This window comes from Canis lupus, chromosome X (genome assembly GCF_003254725.2).
Source record: "Canis lupus dingo isolate Sandy chromosome X, ASM325472v2, whole genome shotgun sequence".
NCBI classification, from domain to species: domain Eukaryota; kingdom Metazoa; phylum Chordata; class Mammalia; order Carnivora; family Canidae; genus Canis; species Canis lupus.
The window spans coordinates 25124842-25143638 of record NC_064281.1 but is presented as its reverse complement, the minus strand read 5'-3'; the positions used below and the strand labels follow the sequence as shown (position 1 = coordinate 25143638).

Below are 18797 nucleotides of genomic sequence, written 5' to 3'. Positions count from 1 at the left end.
TGACAATGTTTTTGCTTCTTTTGAAGATTCAAAGCACAGTGCTAAGACCAGAAACCACCCACTCACACACTTAAACACTGGGAAATGGGACTACCCATCCCATTCGGCTTACTGTCTCCATTAGGGGTCAGAAAATTACAGCCCATGGGCCAAATCTTGCTCCCTGCTTATTTTTCCTGCTTGTTTCGTATATAAAGTTTGGAACACAGCCATGGCCATACGTCCATAATCTCTATAACTCCTTTTGCACTATAAGAGAGTTGAGTAGTTGCAACAGAGATCATATGGCCCAAAGCCTAAAATTTTTACTAGCTGGCCCTTTACAGACCTCTTGCCTTCACCAGGACTTCTCACCCTGAGCACTACTGACATACCAGGCTAGATAATTCTTTGTTGTGAAGGTTGTCTTCTGCATTGCAGGGTGTTTAGCAGCATCCCTGGTTGGCACTACAGCCCCCAGTCCCCTCAAAACAACTGAAAATGCCTGCAAACTTTGCCAAAAGCCCCTGGGAGGTAAAACAGCCACAGGTAAGAACCACTGACATGACTTTACTATTCAGTTGTCCACATTCGTCTACCTTTATTATTCTAGAAGACTCTTGCCCAGGCAAATAATTGTATTGTTTATTACAGAACTTTCCAAAAGCCCTAACAACTCTTCAGTAGAAAACATAAATAATTTGTACCCTCACTTTGCTGTGCCCCCAATCCTAAACTAATACACCATGATCCTTACTTAATCATAGTCAAGTTTCCCCATTGAAAAATTGTCTTAAACCAAACTTAAAATTCTTTTTTTTTCAAACTTAAAATTCTTAACAAAAATTCAACCTTGTCCCTCTCCCCCTGAGACAAGAACACTGTCAAGGTGGTGATCTCCCTTAAAATAGTAAGCAGTATATGTAGATTTGTCTTATCAACAGGCTGTACGGGTGATATTTGGGGTGTCATCATTCAATATTATATAACAAGCACTAAAAATTTCAAAGCCATGTATATATAAAAAGGACTTCTGGGGATCCCTGGGTGGCTCAGTGGTTTAGCACCTGCCTTCAGCCCGGGGCATGATCTTGGAGTCCCAGGATCGAGTCCCGCATCGGGGTCCCTGCATGGAGCCTGCTTCTCTCTCTCTGCCTCTCTTTCTCTCTGTGTGTCTCTCATGAATAAATAAATAAAATCTTTAAAAAAAGGACTTCTGTTAAAATACTTGATTTCTATTCAGACAATTATAGTTGAGGCATCCTTTTTGCTTACTAAACACTGTTTTGTGTCTAAACTATTTCTTTCACATTTTAGATTTGTCATTACCTTTGGTCTCACTGCTTTTAGAAGATTTGGAATGAATTTAGAAAAAAAATACAGATGCCATACTTCCAAATAGAGTATTTTAATGTTATTGGGATTTCCCCAACTAAGTACAATTAAACATATATGGATTAAGTTATCTGCATATTGAATTGACATCCACCCTAACAAAGAGGGAATTGCTGAGATCTAGTCACGGAAATTGTCTTTCCCTTGAGTAAATAAAGAGGCATGGAATCCTTTCAGTGAAAACACAATTTGACTGAATAAAAAAAATAATGGCTCAATCTGGCCATATTGGGCTAAAATAATGGGATTTTTCATCTACCTGAAGCCAAATAATCAGCATGTTTGTGTTTTTAAGTTTTCAAACGGCTGTTGTAGATGTAGCTTTATGAAATTTATTCTTATTCACTATTCAACCCTTAAAGTCAAGAAGTTTCTGGCATATAGTAGGTGTTCAAGAAATACTGAACAAATAAAATAATAAAATAACCAATTTACTCTATATGTAAAAGGGAATATATGAAATCATATCTGAGAATCTGTCTACAGGATATAGCCCTTATCTCAGTTTCAACTGCATTAACATCTAAAATCAGGCTTTCAATGAAAAAAGCCTGTAGTGATGGGATATAGTCTCAATTTCTTACATCTCAGAATTTTTCTTAGGATGAAGGTGTCATACACCTCTGCAGAGCCATCTTAAGATATAGAAAGCCATGAAAGAACACTGATCCTATCTATCGTAAAGATTTTGTAAATCATCCATTTTTCAGCCCCTCAAAAGCTAAGGCTTCAAGACAAGATGAACATAACTTCAAAAGGTAACAAGCCTCTCTAAGGAGAAATAAGGAAACAAATTATTTTACTTTTGGCAGAGCATGGAAGGGAGAGTTGGCATTCAATAAAGCAGCTACGAAGAAAAATGAGTTTAATGAATGGTTAAATGCCTAGTATGTGTTAGTTTAGATGATAGCATGGTAGTTTAGAATCCCTGGGAATGACATACACAGGTAAGTCTGTACCCACTTGCCAAGTCTTTTCTGTGAGTTTTTCCTGGTGCTCACGAAGGAAGCTAGGGTCAGGCATGAACTCTGAGATACCGTCTCAGTGGGAGAGCCATGCAGGGCCTGCCAACATTTGAAGGTTGAGCAAAAGTACCTGGAGAAGTTCATCTGTGCTCCAGGACTTGAATGCACATGAAGTGATGAGCAGCTGCTACTTCACCACAGACATCAAAATGTGAGAAGCATGCCTATACCTAGAACTCGCTGATCTTACAAAAACTTCTGTTAATGGATAAGGGCAAGAAATTTGCTCCCATGTGGAATCCAACCATGCTTTGTTAGGAAAAGCCACCTGCCACCAGGAAAACAAAGGAAAGTGTACCACCCACTCCACTGTGGGCAAATTTGGCTGCTGCTGGGTGAGGCACAGAAAATCTGCTCTCCTGACCCTGAACTGACACTATTCAAAAGCTATCTGTTACTGGGAGAGGAACAGGAAAATGCTTGCAATGTAAGAATTTACACATAAATACAAAAATTTATTCATACAAAATTAGCAAACCAATTTACACAACATATACAGTGCATATTACATCATGACCAACTGGGTTTGGATCTTGGCCCAAGAATGTAGTTGGTTCAACATTCAAAAACCAATATATTTTATCATATTAACAGACTGAAATGTATACCATATGAAAAGTCATTTGACAAAATTCAATAATTATTCATGAAAAAATTCTCACTAATTTAAGAAAAAAATGTAACTTCCTCAACCTAATGAAGGGACTCTATAAACATACAGCAAACATCATACTTAATAGCAAATATTGAATTATTTTACCCTAATATTTAGAAACAAGTCAAGAGTGTCTGTTCTCACTTCTTCAGTTCAAAATTAGCTGTAAGTTCTACCTAGCACGATAAGGCAAAGAAAAAAAGAAAGGTACAGACTGGAAAAGAAGAAGTATAACTACCTTTAATATCATATGTCATGATTATCTATGAAGAATATCCTTAGGAATCTACAAAAAAAGTAATTAGAGTGAGTTCAGCAAAGCCATAGGATAAAAGGTCAATTTACAAAAAGCAAATGTTTTATTTATGAAAACCAAAGACTTAAAATACTACTTCCATAGCGTCAAAAATATGAAACTCTTGGGACACCTGGGTATCTCAGTCAGTTGAGTGTCTGACTCCTGATTTCAGCTCCGGTCATTATCTCAGGGTCGTAAAATGGAGCCTTCAGTTGGGCTCCACACTCGGTGCAGGATCTGCTTGAGATTCTCTCCCTCCGCCCCTTCCTCCCCCAACCCCTTGTACTCAGATGCACATAAGCACACGTGCATGTGTGTGTGCATACTTTCTTATAAATAAATAAATAAATAAATAAATAAATAAACAAATAAATAAGCAATAAATAAAATACAAAAAAGCCTCTTAGGATATATTGTACAAAATACATGAAAGACATGCATATTGAAAAGAAGTATTGCTGACAGAAATTAAAGTAGACCTAAATAAATGAAGATACATACTGTATCCATGGATCAGAAAATTCATTACTGGTAAGGAGTCAGTTCTTTCCATTTGATCTCTAAATTCAGTGTAATCCTGCCAAAATCATAGTGAGATTTTTAGAGAAACTGACCAGCAATTTTAAAATGTATATTGAAACGCATAAGACCTAGAACAAAATGTTTTATTTTATTTTTATTTTTTTAGTCAAAATGTTTTTGTAAAAGAAGACAAAATTTGAGCATGTATGCTACCTGTAAAGCTATGTATCAAAGCTGTACTGACATAAGGATAAAGAAATAAGTGGAACAGAACAGAGAGTACAGAAACAGACTCTCATAAATGGCTAGTTAATTAAAAAAAAAAAGGCTAGTTAATTTTCAACACAGATACAAAAGTTAGGCAATGGGGAGAGCAATTTTAAAAATTGTGCTTAAGGGATCCCTGGGTGGCGCAGCGGTTTGGTGCCTGCCTTTGGCCCAGGGCGCGATCTTGGGGACCCGGGATCGGGTCCCGCGTCGGGCTCCCGGTGCATGGAGCCTGCTTCTCCCTCCTCCTGTGTCTCTGCCTCTTTCTCTCTCTCTGTGTCTATCATGAATAAATAAATAAATCTTTAAAAAAATTGTGCTTAAAATGTATCATGGGTCCACAAATAAGAGCTTAAACTATAAATCTTCTATAAGAAACATAGGAGACAATCTTTGTGACCTTAGGTTATCAAATATTCCTTAGACAAGACAAAGAAATATGAACTATAAAGGGAAAAATGGTAACGGGATTTATCAAAAAAATTTTTTTAAATCTGCACTTCAAAAGTCAGCCTGGAAGAAAATATTTGCAAACATATTTCTGATAAAGGTCTTGTATCCAGAATATATATACAAAGAACCCTTGAGCGCAATAATAAAAGACAATGTGCTCAATAAAAAAAATACGCAAAATATTTGACCAAACCCTTCAGTGAAGAAGACTTATAAATGGCCAATAAGCAAATACAAAGATGCTCAACATACTTAGTCAACATGGGAATGGGAATTAAAAACACAGCGAGACACTACTACATATTTACTAGAATCACTGAAATTGTTTTAAAAAGAAAAAAAAAAGAAAACTAGTAAGTGTGGATAAGAATGTGGAAAACTTGTAACACTGCTAGTTGGAATGCAAAATGATTCAGCCACCATGATTATTTCTTATAAAGTTAAAAATATATTTATCCTAAGACTCAACAAGTACCTCAAGTACCTACTCCTAGGTACTTACCCAAGAGAAATGAAAAAAAAAAAAAACCTATGTGGAAATGTTGCTAGAAGCTTTTTTCATAATAGAATAAAAAAGTGGAAACAATACAAATTTCATCAGCTGGTAGCCCAATAAACACACTGTTTTATTTTTTTTAAGATTTTATTTATTTATTCATGAGAGACACACAGAGAGAGGCAGAGACACAGGTAGAGAGAGAAGCAGGCTCCATGCAGGGAGCCCAACGTGGGATTTGATCCCGGGTCTACAGGATCATGCCCTGAGCTAAAGGCAGATGCTCAACCACTGAGCCACCCAGGTGTCCCCAAAACACCATTTTAAATCATACAACATGGGTGCCTGGGTGGCTCAGTGGTTGAGCATCTGCCTTCTGCTCAGGGCATGATCCCATCCCATCGTGATCAAGTCCCACATCGGGTTCCCTGCAGGGAGCCTGCTTCTCCCTCTGCCTATGTCTCTGCCTCTGTCTCTGTGTCTCTTATGAATAAATAAAATATTTTTAAAAAATCATACAACACTACAGTACTAAACAATAAAAAGGAATAATCTATACTGATACATGTAAGAAGTTGGGCAGATTTCACATCACTAAGGTAAGTGGGAAAAGCCAGCCACATAAGACTACATTCTCTCTGATTCCATTTAAATGACCTTCTAATAAAGGAAAAAATACAGGGACAGCCATGGTTTCTAGAGAACTGGAGGTAGGAGGAGGCATAAGGAAACTCTGGGGAATTATGAAAATACTCTATGCTTTGACTGCAGTCATGATTATACAAGTATATACTTCAAAAGGGTAAATTTTATTATATAAAGTCATACTTGAATGAAAGCTGAAAAATGTGAGCACCCACTGAGGGTTACAAACAGCCAGCATAGTCCTACTTGACTCTGCGGGTGCAGACAGAGAAATTATGAATTCCAGGGTGGAGAGTTACTTTAAGAATTTTTTTTCCTGCCAAGGTACAAAGAACTCTTAGATAATACCACAAAATGATAACATTTTATACTGGAAGTGAATTTAAAGATTATCTAGAGTGAACACCTCATTTTACAAGTAAGGAAACTAGGAACTAAAGAAGCTGATTGACTCACCCATGAAATCCCAAATCTTAAAGCTGGAGTAGACTGGCCCTCAAAATAACCCTACAAGGTTTACCCCAAACTGTAGACAAGCAGTCTAAATAAATAAGTAATGGCAGGAGCTGATGTTACAACTTCAATCTCACTAGGAAACAAAAGGATCGCAACAGGCCTTTGAAATAATGCACTAAAATATGACTGATTCTGCAGCTTGGGGAGAGAAAACAGTTGTATTTCAAGGAAAGGTGCCCTTAACAGATCAGAGAAATAATGAACTTGAACTTTTCTCATTTCTCTTTGATATGTGTTCAATGGCTGACTCCATCTGCCAATGCATTTTGCGTAATCATTATAGTATTCTTACAATAAAAAAATGGGGAGGGCAGCCCAGGTGGCTCAGCGGTTTAACACCGCCTTCAGCCCAGGGCATGATCCTGGAGACCTGGGATCCAGTCCCACATCGGGCTCTCTGCATGGAGCCTGCTTCTCCCTCTGCCTGTGTCTCTGTCTCTCTCTCTCTCTCCTCTCTGTGTATTCTCATGAATAAATAAATAAAATCTTTGAAAAAATGGGGAAAAGTGAGGTCAATGACTAATGCACTGTCCACCTTGATGGGTCAGGAGATTCCAAACTTTTAGATTCAGACCCTTTGAAGTCTACAAGATGAACATCAGCAGATGTGAACAGAAGCTAAGATGATGCTAGCAGCTAAGATAGTATTTAATTAATCTATGTCCTCCTCTGCTCCTCCATCCTTATTCCTGCTCATTCTCCATTCCTACCACCTAGAACTACTCATTTTGAGAGATATGATCTCTTTCCCTTGCCACTAATAATTAACGTATTTTGTGCTTGTGCTTGCAATAGAACCCAATTAACCAGGGATTCAAACAATTTAGAAGGTGTGATGGTTAATTTTATTTCCCAACTTATCTAGGTTATGGTGCCCAGTTGTTAAACAGTAGCCTAGATGTTGCCGTGAAGGTATTTTTTTTTTTAATGTGACTAGTATTTACAATGAGTAGACTTTAAATAGAGTAGATTGCCCTGCATAAATTAGGTGTGGCCTCATCTAATCAGTTGATGGCCTTAAGAGCTATGTTTCCTGAAGAAGAAATTCTGCCTCAAGAATACAATATAGAAATCCTGCCTGAGTTTCCATCTGTTCGCCTGCCCTGAAAATTTCACACTTTTCAGCCCCCACAAGTTTGAGCCAATTGCTTCAAATAAATCTCAACCTCTTTCTCAAAATCTGTATCTCTGTATCTGTGTGTATGTGTTGGTGTGTGTGTGTTCTAGTTCTTTGGAGAACTAGAACCAACTAATACAGTGGGTTATTATTTTCATAAAACAAAAAGTCCAGAAGTCATCATAATTCATGCCATCAGGGACTCTAGCTTCTTCTAGCTTTCTACTCCTCTAACCTTAGCTAGCAGCTTTTATCCTTATGATCACAGTTGCAAGGTAGTAATTCCTCCATCAACATCATAACTGTAGTCCAGAAAAGAGAAAAGTTTAAGGCAGATAATATAGGTCAGTTGAGTCTATCCTTTTAAAGAATTTTCCCAGAGGTCCCATCCAGCAACTTTCACTTATATCTTATTAGCTTTTGCTATGTCACATGGTCATCCTTAGCTGCACAGGCAGCTGGGAAATGTAGTTCTTTTAGCTGGGCACCTTGTTTTCTATCCTAATAGAAAAGATGAGAATAGTTATCAGATAAGCTACCAGCAGTGTCTGCTACGTCCCTTTAGTTCTGAGGATTGGTCCTTAAACATGCTCCAGTACACTGATCTTAATTTTAGTACTATAGTGTTAGCTTCACATCCTCTTAGATACTGTTTTGGTTTTCTTCTGTTCAAGGATTATTCATCCTTTCCAAAGATTACCATCACATCATCTTCTCACTCCTTACATCTCCTCTACCCCACAAGTCATCTCATGGAAGTGACCTTTATTCGAAACGACTGGAAACATGGCCGGTAACTAGTATTTCATGTCTCCTAGAAAGCAGATACTCTTACAACAGTAAAGTTTCAGGGCTGCAACTAAAAATAATAGTTAACTTGGTTGGGAAACATATTTTCCAAAGAAAGAAGATGTCTAAGTTTAGAGGACATATGAGCAGCTAGGAAATTCATTTCCCAAAAGATCAACATGATGAGTTAGCTCAAGTCTATTAACTGCTTGAGATCACAAGAAATTAATACATAAGGCATAGTTGTTTATCTCTGGGTTATGGTACTACTGGGGCCGATTTCTGTCTGGCAGAAATAATCAGTAATTATGAAGTCAATACAAAATCAAACAAAGAAACTTTTAAAAACTGCCCTAAAGGGGCATATGTAAGAGATGTAATTAACTTTTTGAAAACTATAAATGAAAGCCCATGTGGCAGAAGATTGCTATTTAATCTATTACGTAAATTCTCTATCCTCAATATTTCAGTATCCATCATTCTCTGAATCTCATTGCCACTCCTTCACACCAGATCTTCCCCATGCCTACCAATATTCCTCATTTTGATCTTATTCCATCTCCCATACCACTACCTGTGTGATCTTCCTAAGTATGAATTTGATCATGTCATTCCAGTGCCCAAATTCTTCTATACATCCCTATAGCTTTCAAAATAAAGACAAATGCTTCAGTGTAATATACATGATGCTTTTGATCTATCTCCTACCAGCCTCTCTAGCCTTATCTCCCACTGACCATACCTTTCTCACTCTCTAAACATATAATCCATTCACTGACCAGGTATATATTGAACATGTACTGTGTGCCAACCATTCTGCTAAGTATAGGGGATGCAACAATGAGTATGAGAGGCCTGGGCCCTGCCATCCTGGGAATTATGGACTAGTAAAGAATTCAGTCAAGTCAACAGAATGTTAGAAAACAATTCTAAGGCAGACACAAGGTAGGAGGATAATCAAGAAAGGTATATTAAAAAAAAGAAAGGTATATTAGCTACTTATTGTTAGATAACAAACCACCCCCAACAGTGGGTTAAAACAGTAGTAGTAATTTAATACTATCATCTCCCATTGTTCAGTCTATGGGCTGACTCAGCTAGGTAGTTCTTCTACAGAATGGCGCATCCACCTACAGTTGTTTCAGTGCCTAAGGTTGCACATCGTCTCAAAGGTGGACCTATTCATGTGTGGTCTGTGAAGTCTTGAGAAGCCAGGAGCTGCAAGACCTAGAACCCCTTAGGCATCTCCCCCATCTATGTGTTTGCTTCAGCACAGTAGCTTCAGGGAGTCTGGACTTCTTACACAGAGGCTCAAGACTTTAAAGACATATTTTCAAGAGAAGTGGAAGAAGCCGCACCATCTTTTAGGACCTACCCCTGGAAATCACAAAGTGTCATGTTCACCATACTTTATTAACAAAGCAGTTCTCCAAAGCTCGCCCAGGTTCAGGGGAAGGGATATAGACTCTACCTTTTAATGGAAGAATGGTAAGGTTCTGGAAAGCATGTGGGTCTGGAAACATTGTTGCAGATATTTTGAAAAACACAATCTGCCACAGAAATCTTTCCAGAAGAAGCATCTTGTTTCTTCACACTCTCATGCTTTCATAAATGCTGTTCACACTTTCTCAAATGTCTTCTTCCCTCTTCTTGATTTAACTTACTAATACTCATTTGGTAAAACTTATCCCATTTCTTCTCCTTTGAGGAGAACACTTCTTTGACCACTACTCCTTATGTCATTAACTATCCATTGTCACCTCCATGCTGCTCCTTATAGCCTGTTTGCTTTACAGGCTGTGCATGATCCTAGCCTTCTTTTCACAGTATCTTATGGTAGTGATTTCTTGACTCTATCACTGAACCCAAACCTGAAAGGCATAAAAACTGCTCAATTTTCCATCCTCAGAAGCTGACTTGGTACTTGTTATACAGTAGATACTTAAGTGAATTAATGTGAAGGCAAATCAGATTATCTATGAGAATCTATAGCTATGTATAAAAATGTTTATTATATACTTTTTGCTAGAATTTTAGGTATTCTAGATAGGTAGTGGGAATAAAGAATATAAAGGAAAGAAAGGAAGGGAGGGAGGGGAACAAAGGAGGAAGGGAGGAAAGAATAAATTAACTTCTATATCAAAATTACATTCTAAGTTATGAGAAGATCATTTTGCATGGAATCTACAGCTAGGACAAATGGGCATATTTGGTAGTGTTGCCTATTTTCTAGCCAAAAGGAGAAGAAAAATAAACTTCATTGGGTCCTCTCTGTGTGTCTGGCAGTTTATTACATTCACATCAAAGATATGAGTTGGCATGACCTCTATTTTGCAGATGAGGAAACTAAGACTCAGAGTATTCAAGTAATCAACAATTATTATAGTTGTACTACCTGTAAAGGATTAAATCAGGATACAAACTCATACCTGTTTGAGTGCAAAATTCATACTTTCTTCCATAGTATCAAGTTTTCATAGCTGTTAATATCTAGTCTCAAATGAGTCTGGATCTTCATGATGCCAAATATCTACCTATTTTGTAGGTACCCTTAGAGAACTTTTAAATTTTTAAAAATTTTTTAAGAAAATATAACTTCCAGAGAGGCACAGACCGTTATAATCTCTCTCTTTTGTTTCTGTTCATTTGTCTGTTTCTTACTCTTTCTCTTAGATTTTTAGGTGCTAGAGTGGAAGACAAAATGCCTTCCACTACACAGAGTGGAGATACTGAGAAAGATTCTGTAACCTTCACTACACATGAAGGATTCAGACAATACAATTAAATGTGCAATTCCACTATTTATGTAAAGTGTTACCAGAGGCACTCTGGTTTAGTCTCATTGTCTTTCAACCATTTCTAATATCTCATACTTTTCAACTAGAATTATAGTAATAACATATAAAGATAAAGCACTATTATCTTGGTTTACTGGGTAACATTACTAGGAGAATTAAAAAATATTTTTTTAAAAAAGATTTTATTCACTTATTTGAGACAGAGAGACAGTAAGAGAGAGAGAGAGAGCACAAGCACAAGCAAGGGGAGGGGTGGAAGAAGAGGGAGAAGCAGATCCCTTGCTGAGCAGGGAGCCCAATGCAGGGCTCAGTCCCAGGACTCAGGGATCATAACTTGAGCCCAAACCAAGAGCCAGATGCTTAACCAACTGAGCCACCCAGGAGCCCCTAAAGAACACTTTTACACAGGAAACTTTAGAGAATTTATCATTAGGATATATCTACCTTAGTGTATGTGAAATTCAGTTATCATCTTCTCTCCAACTTCTACTCTTTCTAAATTCTGCTAGATGAGACTACAAAGAGTGGAATGGTTCATCATATTTTATAATGGTTATAATCAAAACACTAAATAACCAAGTTCATGTCTCTTAAATCATTAACATTGCTTGTTAACAATTTCTAAATTTAGAAGAAAATGTAGAAAAGCAAGTAACTTTTTAGTTTGCTCTTTGCTGGCTGATGCACAAGGAATTAATTTTTTTTTTCACTATTTATATAAGTCAGATCTAACTAGCCACATACAGTTGATGCAAAAGATCATATAAATTATTCCTAAGATGAAAAGTATGTTTTTAAATATGTTTTTATTATTAACTATTTAAGGTAATCTTTGTATTCATTTCTATACAGTAATAAAAGCAACTGAGAGTGAGTATATTAAACCTCTTTCATCCTTCCATACTACCATCTTTTCTGGTGGAAAGATCATACTTAGTTGGCATATTCCCATAGGAATAAATTATTTCAAGACCAAGAGTACTCATAACCCCTCAACACATTCAGTGAACTCACTTATTTGGGAAAGGACAACAAATTTATTCTAAAATTGAAAGGACATGAGGCTTGACTTTCATAAATTAGAATCATACTTAATAGCTGGTTATGTAGAAGAATTTGGTGATCATCCATTGAGAACATAAAGGATCTTTTAAAAATATGAATAACCACTCCCTACTTTTAAATTAACTACAGATATTACTGTTCTGAATTCTCCTAAATGAGGAACTAGCCATGTTTTTCTTTTTTATTCAAGTACAATTAGCACACAGTGTCATTTTAGTTTCAAGTGTATGATATAATGATTCAACAATCCTATAGTTGAATCAAGGTTCGTGCTCATCAAGGTTAGTGTATTCTTAATCCCCTTTATCTATTTCACCCATCTGCGGAACTAGCAATTCTATTTAAAAGGACACCAATGTCATTGTTTTTAAATAGTATGAAGAATTCAACCTGTCTCATGAAGAAAGCAATTGCCTAAATTTCTTTCCTATTGTGAGTTTCTATTTCTTTATTTTTCCTTAAAGACAACCATGAAATCAATGCACTAATTACCTTTCCAATACCCTTGTCTCTGAATTTTGTTCCACAAATGTAGCTCCATAAAAGACCAAAACAGCCAGTCAATGAACTGATTACTGTTGAATGCTTCATTTCCTAGTTACTTGATCATAATTCAATGTCTGTTAAAACAAAAAGAAATGTTTTTCTGGTTGAAAAACATGATTCTTGACCTCACAATTTCATATTTTCTGTTATATTTATATATTAAGCTACCTCCAGGTAACTTTGAAATTATTTAAAAACAAGCAATATTATTGAGAAACACCAATTAAGCTGAGTGTGTAGTAAAGATTTATTTGGATGTAGTCCCAGATAATGTCCTTGGCTAATGGGAGGAAGGAAAATGAAGCCTATTTCCAGTAAATATGATTCAGTCCTGTAAAGTGCCCTCAGCCAAAAATACTCCCTGAATATATAGTAACCCAAAGCCAATGTCAGTGCTCAAAATGCAAAAAAAGGTGTATGTGCATGTATGAGGGTGAGCATGTGATTGTGTGTGCCTGTCTGTCTGAAAATGCACAGAATTAAATTTTAGGTAAGATAAGGAAATTCTTTTTGGTGCCATAAACATTTAATTATCTATAGAAGATAATAACTGCTTAAAAAACTAAGAAGTATGATTCTCACATCTAAACAAACATATCTCTTTTGTTAATAACATCAAACTTTCATTCAATGTTCAAATTAGAAGCTTTTAACAATAGTTGTCTTGGGGAAGGGGGCATTATTTTCATTTAAATAATTTTTTACTATTTGAACTTTTACACAAATGTCCATGTATTACTTTTCAAGAAATTTTTAAATCTAAGTTGAAAGTATTATCTTTTGAAATTCAACATTTTACTTATTATTTTTTTTCAGTAGGCTCCATACCCAATGCAGATCCCAACATGGGGCTCAAACTCACAACTGTGAGACCATGACCTGAGCCGAGATCAAGAGTGGAATGCTCAACCAGCTGAACCACTCAGGTGCCCCTAAGATTCAACATTTTAAAACATAATTTTAAGATACATTTTTTCAGTATAATGACCATTCTTTTAAAATGGAAGGCTTGGTGGGTTCCAGGAAAAAAGTGACTAGATTGAAAGCCATCTCTATAGGATTTGACACTGGAATGGATATGCCAGGTTGCTTCAGCTTCATGATCAGTTTATTCGCTGAGAGGAAATTATGTATACACGAATTTCACATTTTAGGGTTTTCTGTAGCCCACAGAGCCAAAGTGGGATGATCTGGAATTTGGGAAGAATCAAGCAAGAAAGCTTCTCAAAATAACTCTTCCAGTGCCTGTTTTGGTTAATCTATTTTGAAGTGATTTCCAGGTTTTAAATCTTCTAATAGGATGTAAACACAAAGGAGGAGTAAGCAAGTCTGCTGTGAACTGCTGTATTTCTCTTGACAGCAACATCTCCTCTTTGCGCCCATGATCTCATCTTTCTTTTCAGTATCAGAGGGAGATGTACCCCCTTCTAGCTCTTGAGAATTTTTGGTCCCATGAATTCTTCCTTTCTGAAGTCCATCTTGCCTTCTTCATCAACAATATGTACATCAAAGGTCACAGTGATTACCTTCCTTGTTATCCAGGCCCTGGGCTGTGCCTACCCACACTGACTCTTGACCTGGTCATAATTCTTGCTGTGTTCAATGAGATAATAGTCAATATAATGCAAACAGAAACTTGGAAAGGGCTTCTTTATTGGGGTTTTCCCTCTCTTGATGCTCTTAGGAAACTCTGTGATCACTGTGATGTGAAGGAGCCCAGTCCAGTCTGCTAGACAATGACAGACACATGTGCAAAATATCCCCTCTGCCCTGCTGAAAGATATCCCACCATCAGATATGTGAGTAAGGCCATGGGCCATCAGCTGAGCACAAAATCATGAGTGAGCCCAGAAAACACTACATGCAACTCTACATGCAAAGATGTGCCATCCAGCTGAACCCAGAGAATAATGAATGGATTTGTATTGGTTAAGAAATCTTTACTTCACTGTGTAACCATTCTAGCTATTGCTCTAATTATTTTCTTCCATTTATTGTCAATTATTCTATTTGCTATCTAATATTCACTTATTACATGATAGTCACAATAATATAAACATGCTATGTAACAGGGAGTGTGTTAAACAATGCATAGAATAATAAGCAATAACAGACATGGGACTATCTTTATGGGATGATAAAAATGATAGGTAAAATTTATTAAGTGGTTTCTTTGTACCATTTGTAACACTTTGTAACACTTATGTTAATCTTATACATTAACTCATCACGACTTTATTATTGACGACATTTTACAGATAATCAATGGAAGCCTGAAGAATTGTAAGTATTTGCTTAAAATCACAATAAGTGGTGGAATTCTGCTTTCTCCAGAGCCTGTGTTCTGAACTGTTATACTTTATTCAAGGACAGTTATCAAGAAACCTGGGATTTAGTCTTAATTTTGCCAATAACTTCAGCATCAACAAGAAAGCAAGTCACCTTTCTTTATCTTCATCTGTTACCCTTTAACCATGATCCCAAATCATCAACCTGATTCCAGTCCCTTGCTATCTACACTTTGTTTAATGCCTAGTCCATCAGTATTTGCCCACCTCTATGTGGGAACTGAATTCTTGAAGGTCACCACTAGCTTCCTTGCCAAGATGAAACAATATATCAAACTCATTCATTCTGAATTCTAGCTTGACACAACTGGCCATTCCTTTATTTTTAATTATCCCTTCCACTTCCCCAATTTAAAAAATTACTTTCATCACTTTTCTACTTCTCTGATTCTTTAGTTTTGAAATGGAGCTCTCTGGAAGTCAAATAGATTTATAGACTGATTGAACTTGTGGGAAGCAAAGCTATCTATACATATGTGCATTTATGGGTGTCCATATCTTTTGTCAATTCTCAAAGGGTCTGTAACCTAAAACAGGGTTCTCATTCATTCATGTACATTTATGGGAAACATTCTATATGCTAGGACCTGTTCTGCGCACAGGTAAAAAAGCAACGATTCAAACAGATAAAGTCTTTTAGCTCAAGAAACTTAATTCTAGGGGAAAGGGCGCAGGGTTTGAAAGATGGCGGATGACGTGGACCAGCAACAAACTACCAACACCATAGAAGAGCCCCTGGATCTCATCAGGCTCAGCCTGGATGAGCGAATTTATGTGAAAATGAGAAATGACCGAGAGCTTCGAGGCAGATTACATGCATATAATCGGCATTTAAATATGATATTGGGAGATGTGGAAGAAACTGACTACTATAGAAATTGATGAAGAAACATATGAAGAGATATATAAATCAACAAAACGGAATATTCTGATGCTTTTTTGTCCGGGGAGATGGTGTTGTACTAGTTGCTCCTCCATTAAGAGTTGGCTGAAACAAAGAATTTATCGTGTATGGAATATAGGAGGTTTTGGATGATTGCCTCTTTAAATGTAGAAGACATCCAAAAGAGAAACCTGCGTTCATTTTGATATTAAGAAATGGAATCTTCATGGATTCCAAGCTTTAGGTTTTTAGAGAACGCCTCATAGAATTTCTTATAGTTCTCCTTGTCTTCTGCCAATTCAGAGAAGAGCTCAAGGCACTTCTTCACAATATTTTTGCGAATGACCTTGAAGATTTTGCTCTGCTGGAGCATTTCTCGGGAGATGTTCAGGGGCAGGTCCTCGGAGTCAACCACACCACGGATGAAGTTGAGATACTCTGGTATCAATTCATCACAGCTGTCCATGATAAACACACGGCGGACATACAGTTTGATATTGTTCTTTTTCTTCTTGTTCTCAAAGAGGTCAAAAGGAGCCCGACGAGGGATGAACAGCAATGCCCTGAATTCCAGCTGACCTTCTACAGAGAAGTGCTTGACTGCCAGGTGATCTTCCCAGTCATTAGTAAGGCTCTTGTAAAACTCTCCATATTCCTCCTGGGTGATGTCATCAGGGTTTCTGGTCCAAATGGGCTTGGTCTTGTTCAGTTCTTCTTGATCAATGTATTTTTCCTTAATCTTCTTGGTCTTTTTTTCTTGTCCTTCCCACTATCATCCTCCTCATCTGAACCCACATTTTCAATCTTGGGTTTCTCCTCATCATCTTTATCTTCTTCCTCTTTCTCCCCTTTCTCCTCCTCTGCCTCATCATCACTAATTTCCTTCTCTCGTTCCTTCTCCAAATAAAGAGTGATGGGATAACCTATGAACTGGGAGTGTTTCTTCACCACTTCTTTGACACGTCTCTCCTCTAAATATTCGGTTTGGTCTTCTTTAAGATGGAGGATCACTTTGGTACCCCGGCCAATGGGCTCACCATGGTCTGCACGTACAGTGAAAGAGCCCCCAGCAGAAGACTCCCACGCATACTGCTCATCATCATTGTGTTTTGTGATAACAACCACTTTCTCTGCCACCAGATAAGCAGAATAAAAGCCAACACCAAACTGTCCAATCATGGAGATGTCTGCACCAGCCTGAAGGGCCTCCATGAATGCTTTAGTGCCAGACTTGGCAATGGTTCCCAAGTTATTTATGAGATCAGCTTTGGAGGGCCTGGAGTTGCCTGAGGATGAAGAGGAGAAGAAGAAAATGGAGGAGAGCAAGGCCAAGTTCGAGAATCTCTGCAAACTCATGAAGGAAATCTTGGATAAGAAGGTTGAAAAGGTGACCATCTCTAACAGGCTGGTATCTTCACCCTGCTGCATCGTGACTAGCACTTATGGCTGGACTGCCAACATGGAGCGGATCATGAAAGCCCAGGCACTCCGGGACAACTCTACAATGGGCTATATGATGGCCAAAAAGCATCTGGAGATCAACCCTGACCACCCCATTGTGGAGACGCTGCGGCAGAAGGCAGAGGCAGATAAGAACGACAAGGCTGTCAAGGACCTGGTGGTGCTACTGTTTGAAACAGCTCTACTCTCCTCCGGCTTCTCACTGGAGGATCCCCAGACTCACTCCAACCGCATTTACCGCATGATCAAGCTAGGCCTGGGCATCGATGAAGATGAAGTGGCAGCGGAGGAACCCAGTGCTGCTGTTCCTGATGAGATCCCTCCACTTGAGGGTGATGAGGATGCCTCTCGCATGGAAGAAGTCGATTAATTTCTCCTTGCAGACCTTGTGCCCTCTGTATAGTGTCCCCATGGCTCCCCAGCAGCCCTGAGTGGCCCCGGTTCACCTGGTTCCCTCTGCTGATGTCTAGTGGATTTTTTTTTCTCCTCCTGTCTTTGTTAGAGGCAGGACAGAAGGGCCTTAAGCCCTAGCCCTCATGACATTTGACAAGGGGTTTGGATGTGTATTGTGGTGTTTGTTTATTTTGTTCTGAGATTAAAGTATGCAAAATAAAGAAGATACAGTTTTATACAAAAAAAAAAAAAGAAATGATCAAGGATTCTTCCACTCCTGAAATGAGTTGATTTGCAGATAACTCAAAAATTCTTAAGCTAAAGGGCATTTTAATTTTTTTCCAACTCTTTCAATAAATGTGATCACCAGGATGCAGAAAAAAAAGAAACTTAATTCTATCTGGAGCGCAGAAAATAAAAAACATACATAATTATAGGCCATATTGTCTGATAGACAAAAGTGCTGTGAAGAAAAGATAAGGCCAATTGCAGGGATAGAAAATGGATATGATTAGTATTTTACATAAGGTGGTCAAGCAGTCTTCCATGGTGAACCAGTATGTGAACGGAACACTGAATGAAAATGAGAAAGTAGGCCAAGTGCATCCTAGCAATGAGGATTTCTGCAAGGGATGTTGGGGGTAATTGCCTGACAAAGGAGCATGCCCTGTGCCTCCACACAACGCCTAGGAGTCATTCTGTCTGACCAGAGTGAATAACAGGTAAATACTGGGAAGTGAGATTAGAGTCTGGGCCAGGTGAGGGGCCAAGTTAGGCAGTCCTGGTGGGCCATGGTTACACCCTCAAGAACAGCCAGACAGTATCCTTTGCTCCTCTGAAATTCAGCACAGAAATCCTGTCAGCCTTTTTCAGTTGGATAAGATTGGGCTTTAGAGTATCACATACCTGGATAACTACTGTGACATGTTGAGTAAAATTACCGGTTCCAGTAGTAGAACCCTGAGCAAACCACTTTACCTTTCTGATTCCAATTTTCTGATCTTTACAACTGGAATTCAATTACCTAGCTGATATAATTATTACAATGTTCTAAGTTAAGATAGCACACGAAAGTACCCACCTTAGTGCTGGCATGAAGGGGGTGCTCAGTAATGATCAAGTTTCCTACCCCTTTCCATATCTCTT

At 37.9% G+C, this 18797-nt stretch overlaps 2 protein-coding genes and 1 pseudogene across 2 annotated transcripts; 2 read left to right on the top strand and 1 right to left on the bottom strand.

The window, feature by feature from the left end:
- The first annotated feature begins 15581 nt into the window (after positions 1–15581).
- On the top strand, positions 15582–16009 carry LOC112654619 (U6 snRNA-associated Sm-like protein LSm3; annotated as a pseudogene).
- Positions 16006–17066, bottom strand: LOC112655339 (heat shock protein HSP 90-beta-like; the record flags this gene model as incomplete). Its single annotated transcript, XM_035712280.2, is given in 2 exon segments — positions 16006–16553; positions 16556–17066. Coding segments are annotated over 2 exon segments (1059 nt in total), but the record flags the coding sequence as incomplete, so codon positions are not given.
- Position 17067: 1 nt separating this feature from the next.
- LOC125754714 (heat shock protein HSP 90-beta-like) lies at positions 17068–17875 on the top strand (the record flags this gene model as incomplete). The annotated part of the gene is made up of 1 exon (XM_049107821.1): positions 17068–17875. A coding segment is annotated over one exon (561 nt), but the record flags the coding sequence as incomplete, so codon positions are not given.
- Positions 17876–18797: the final 922 nt, after the last annotated feature.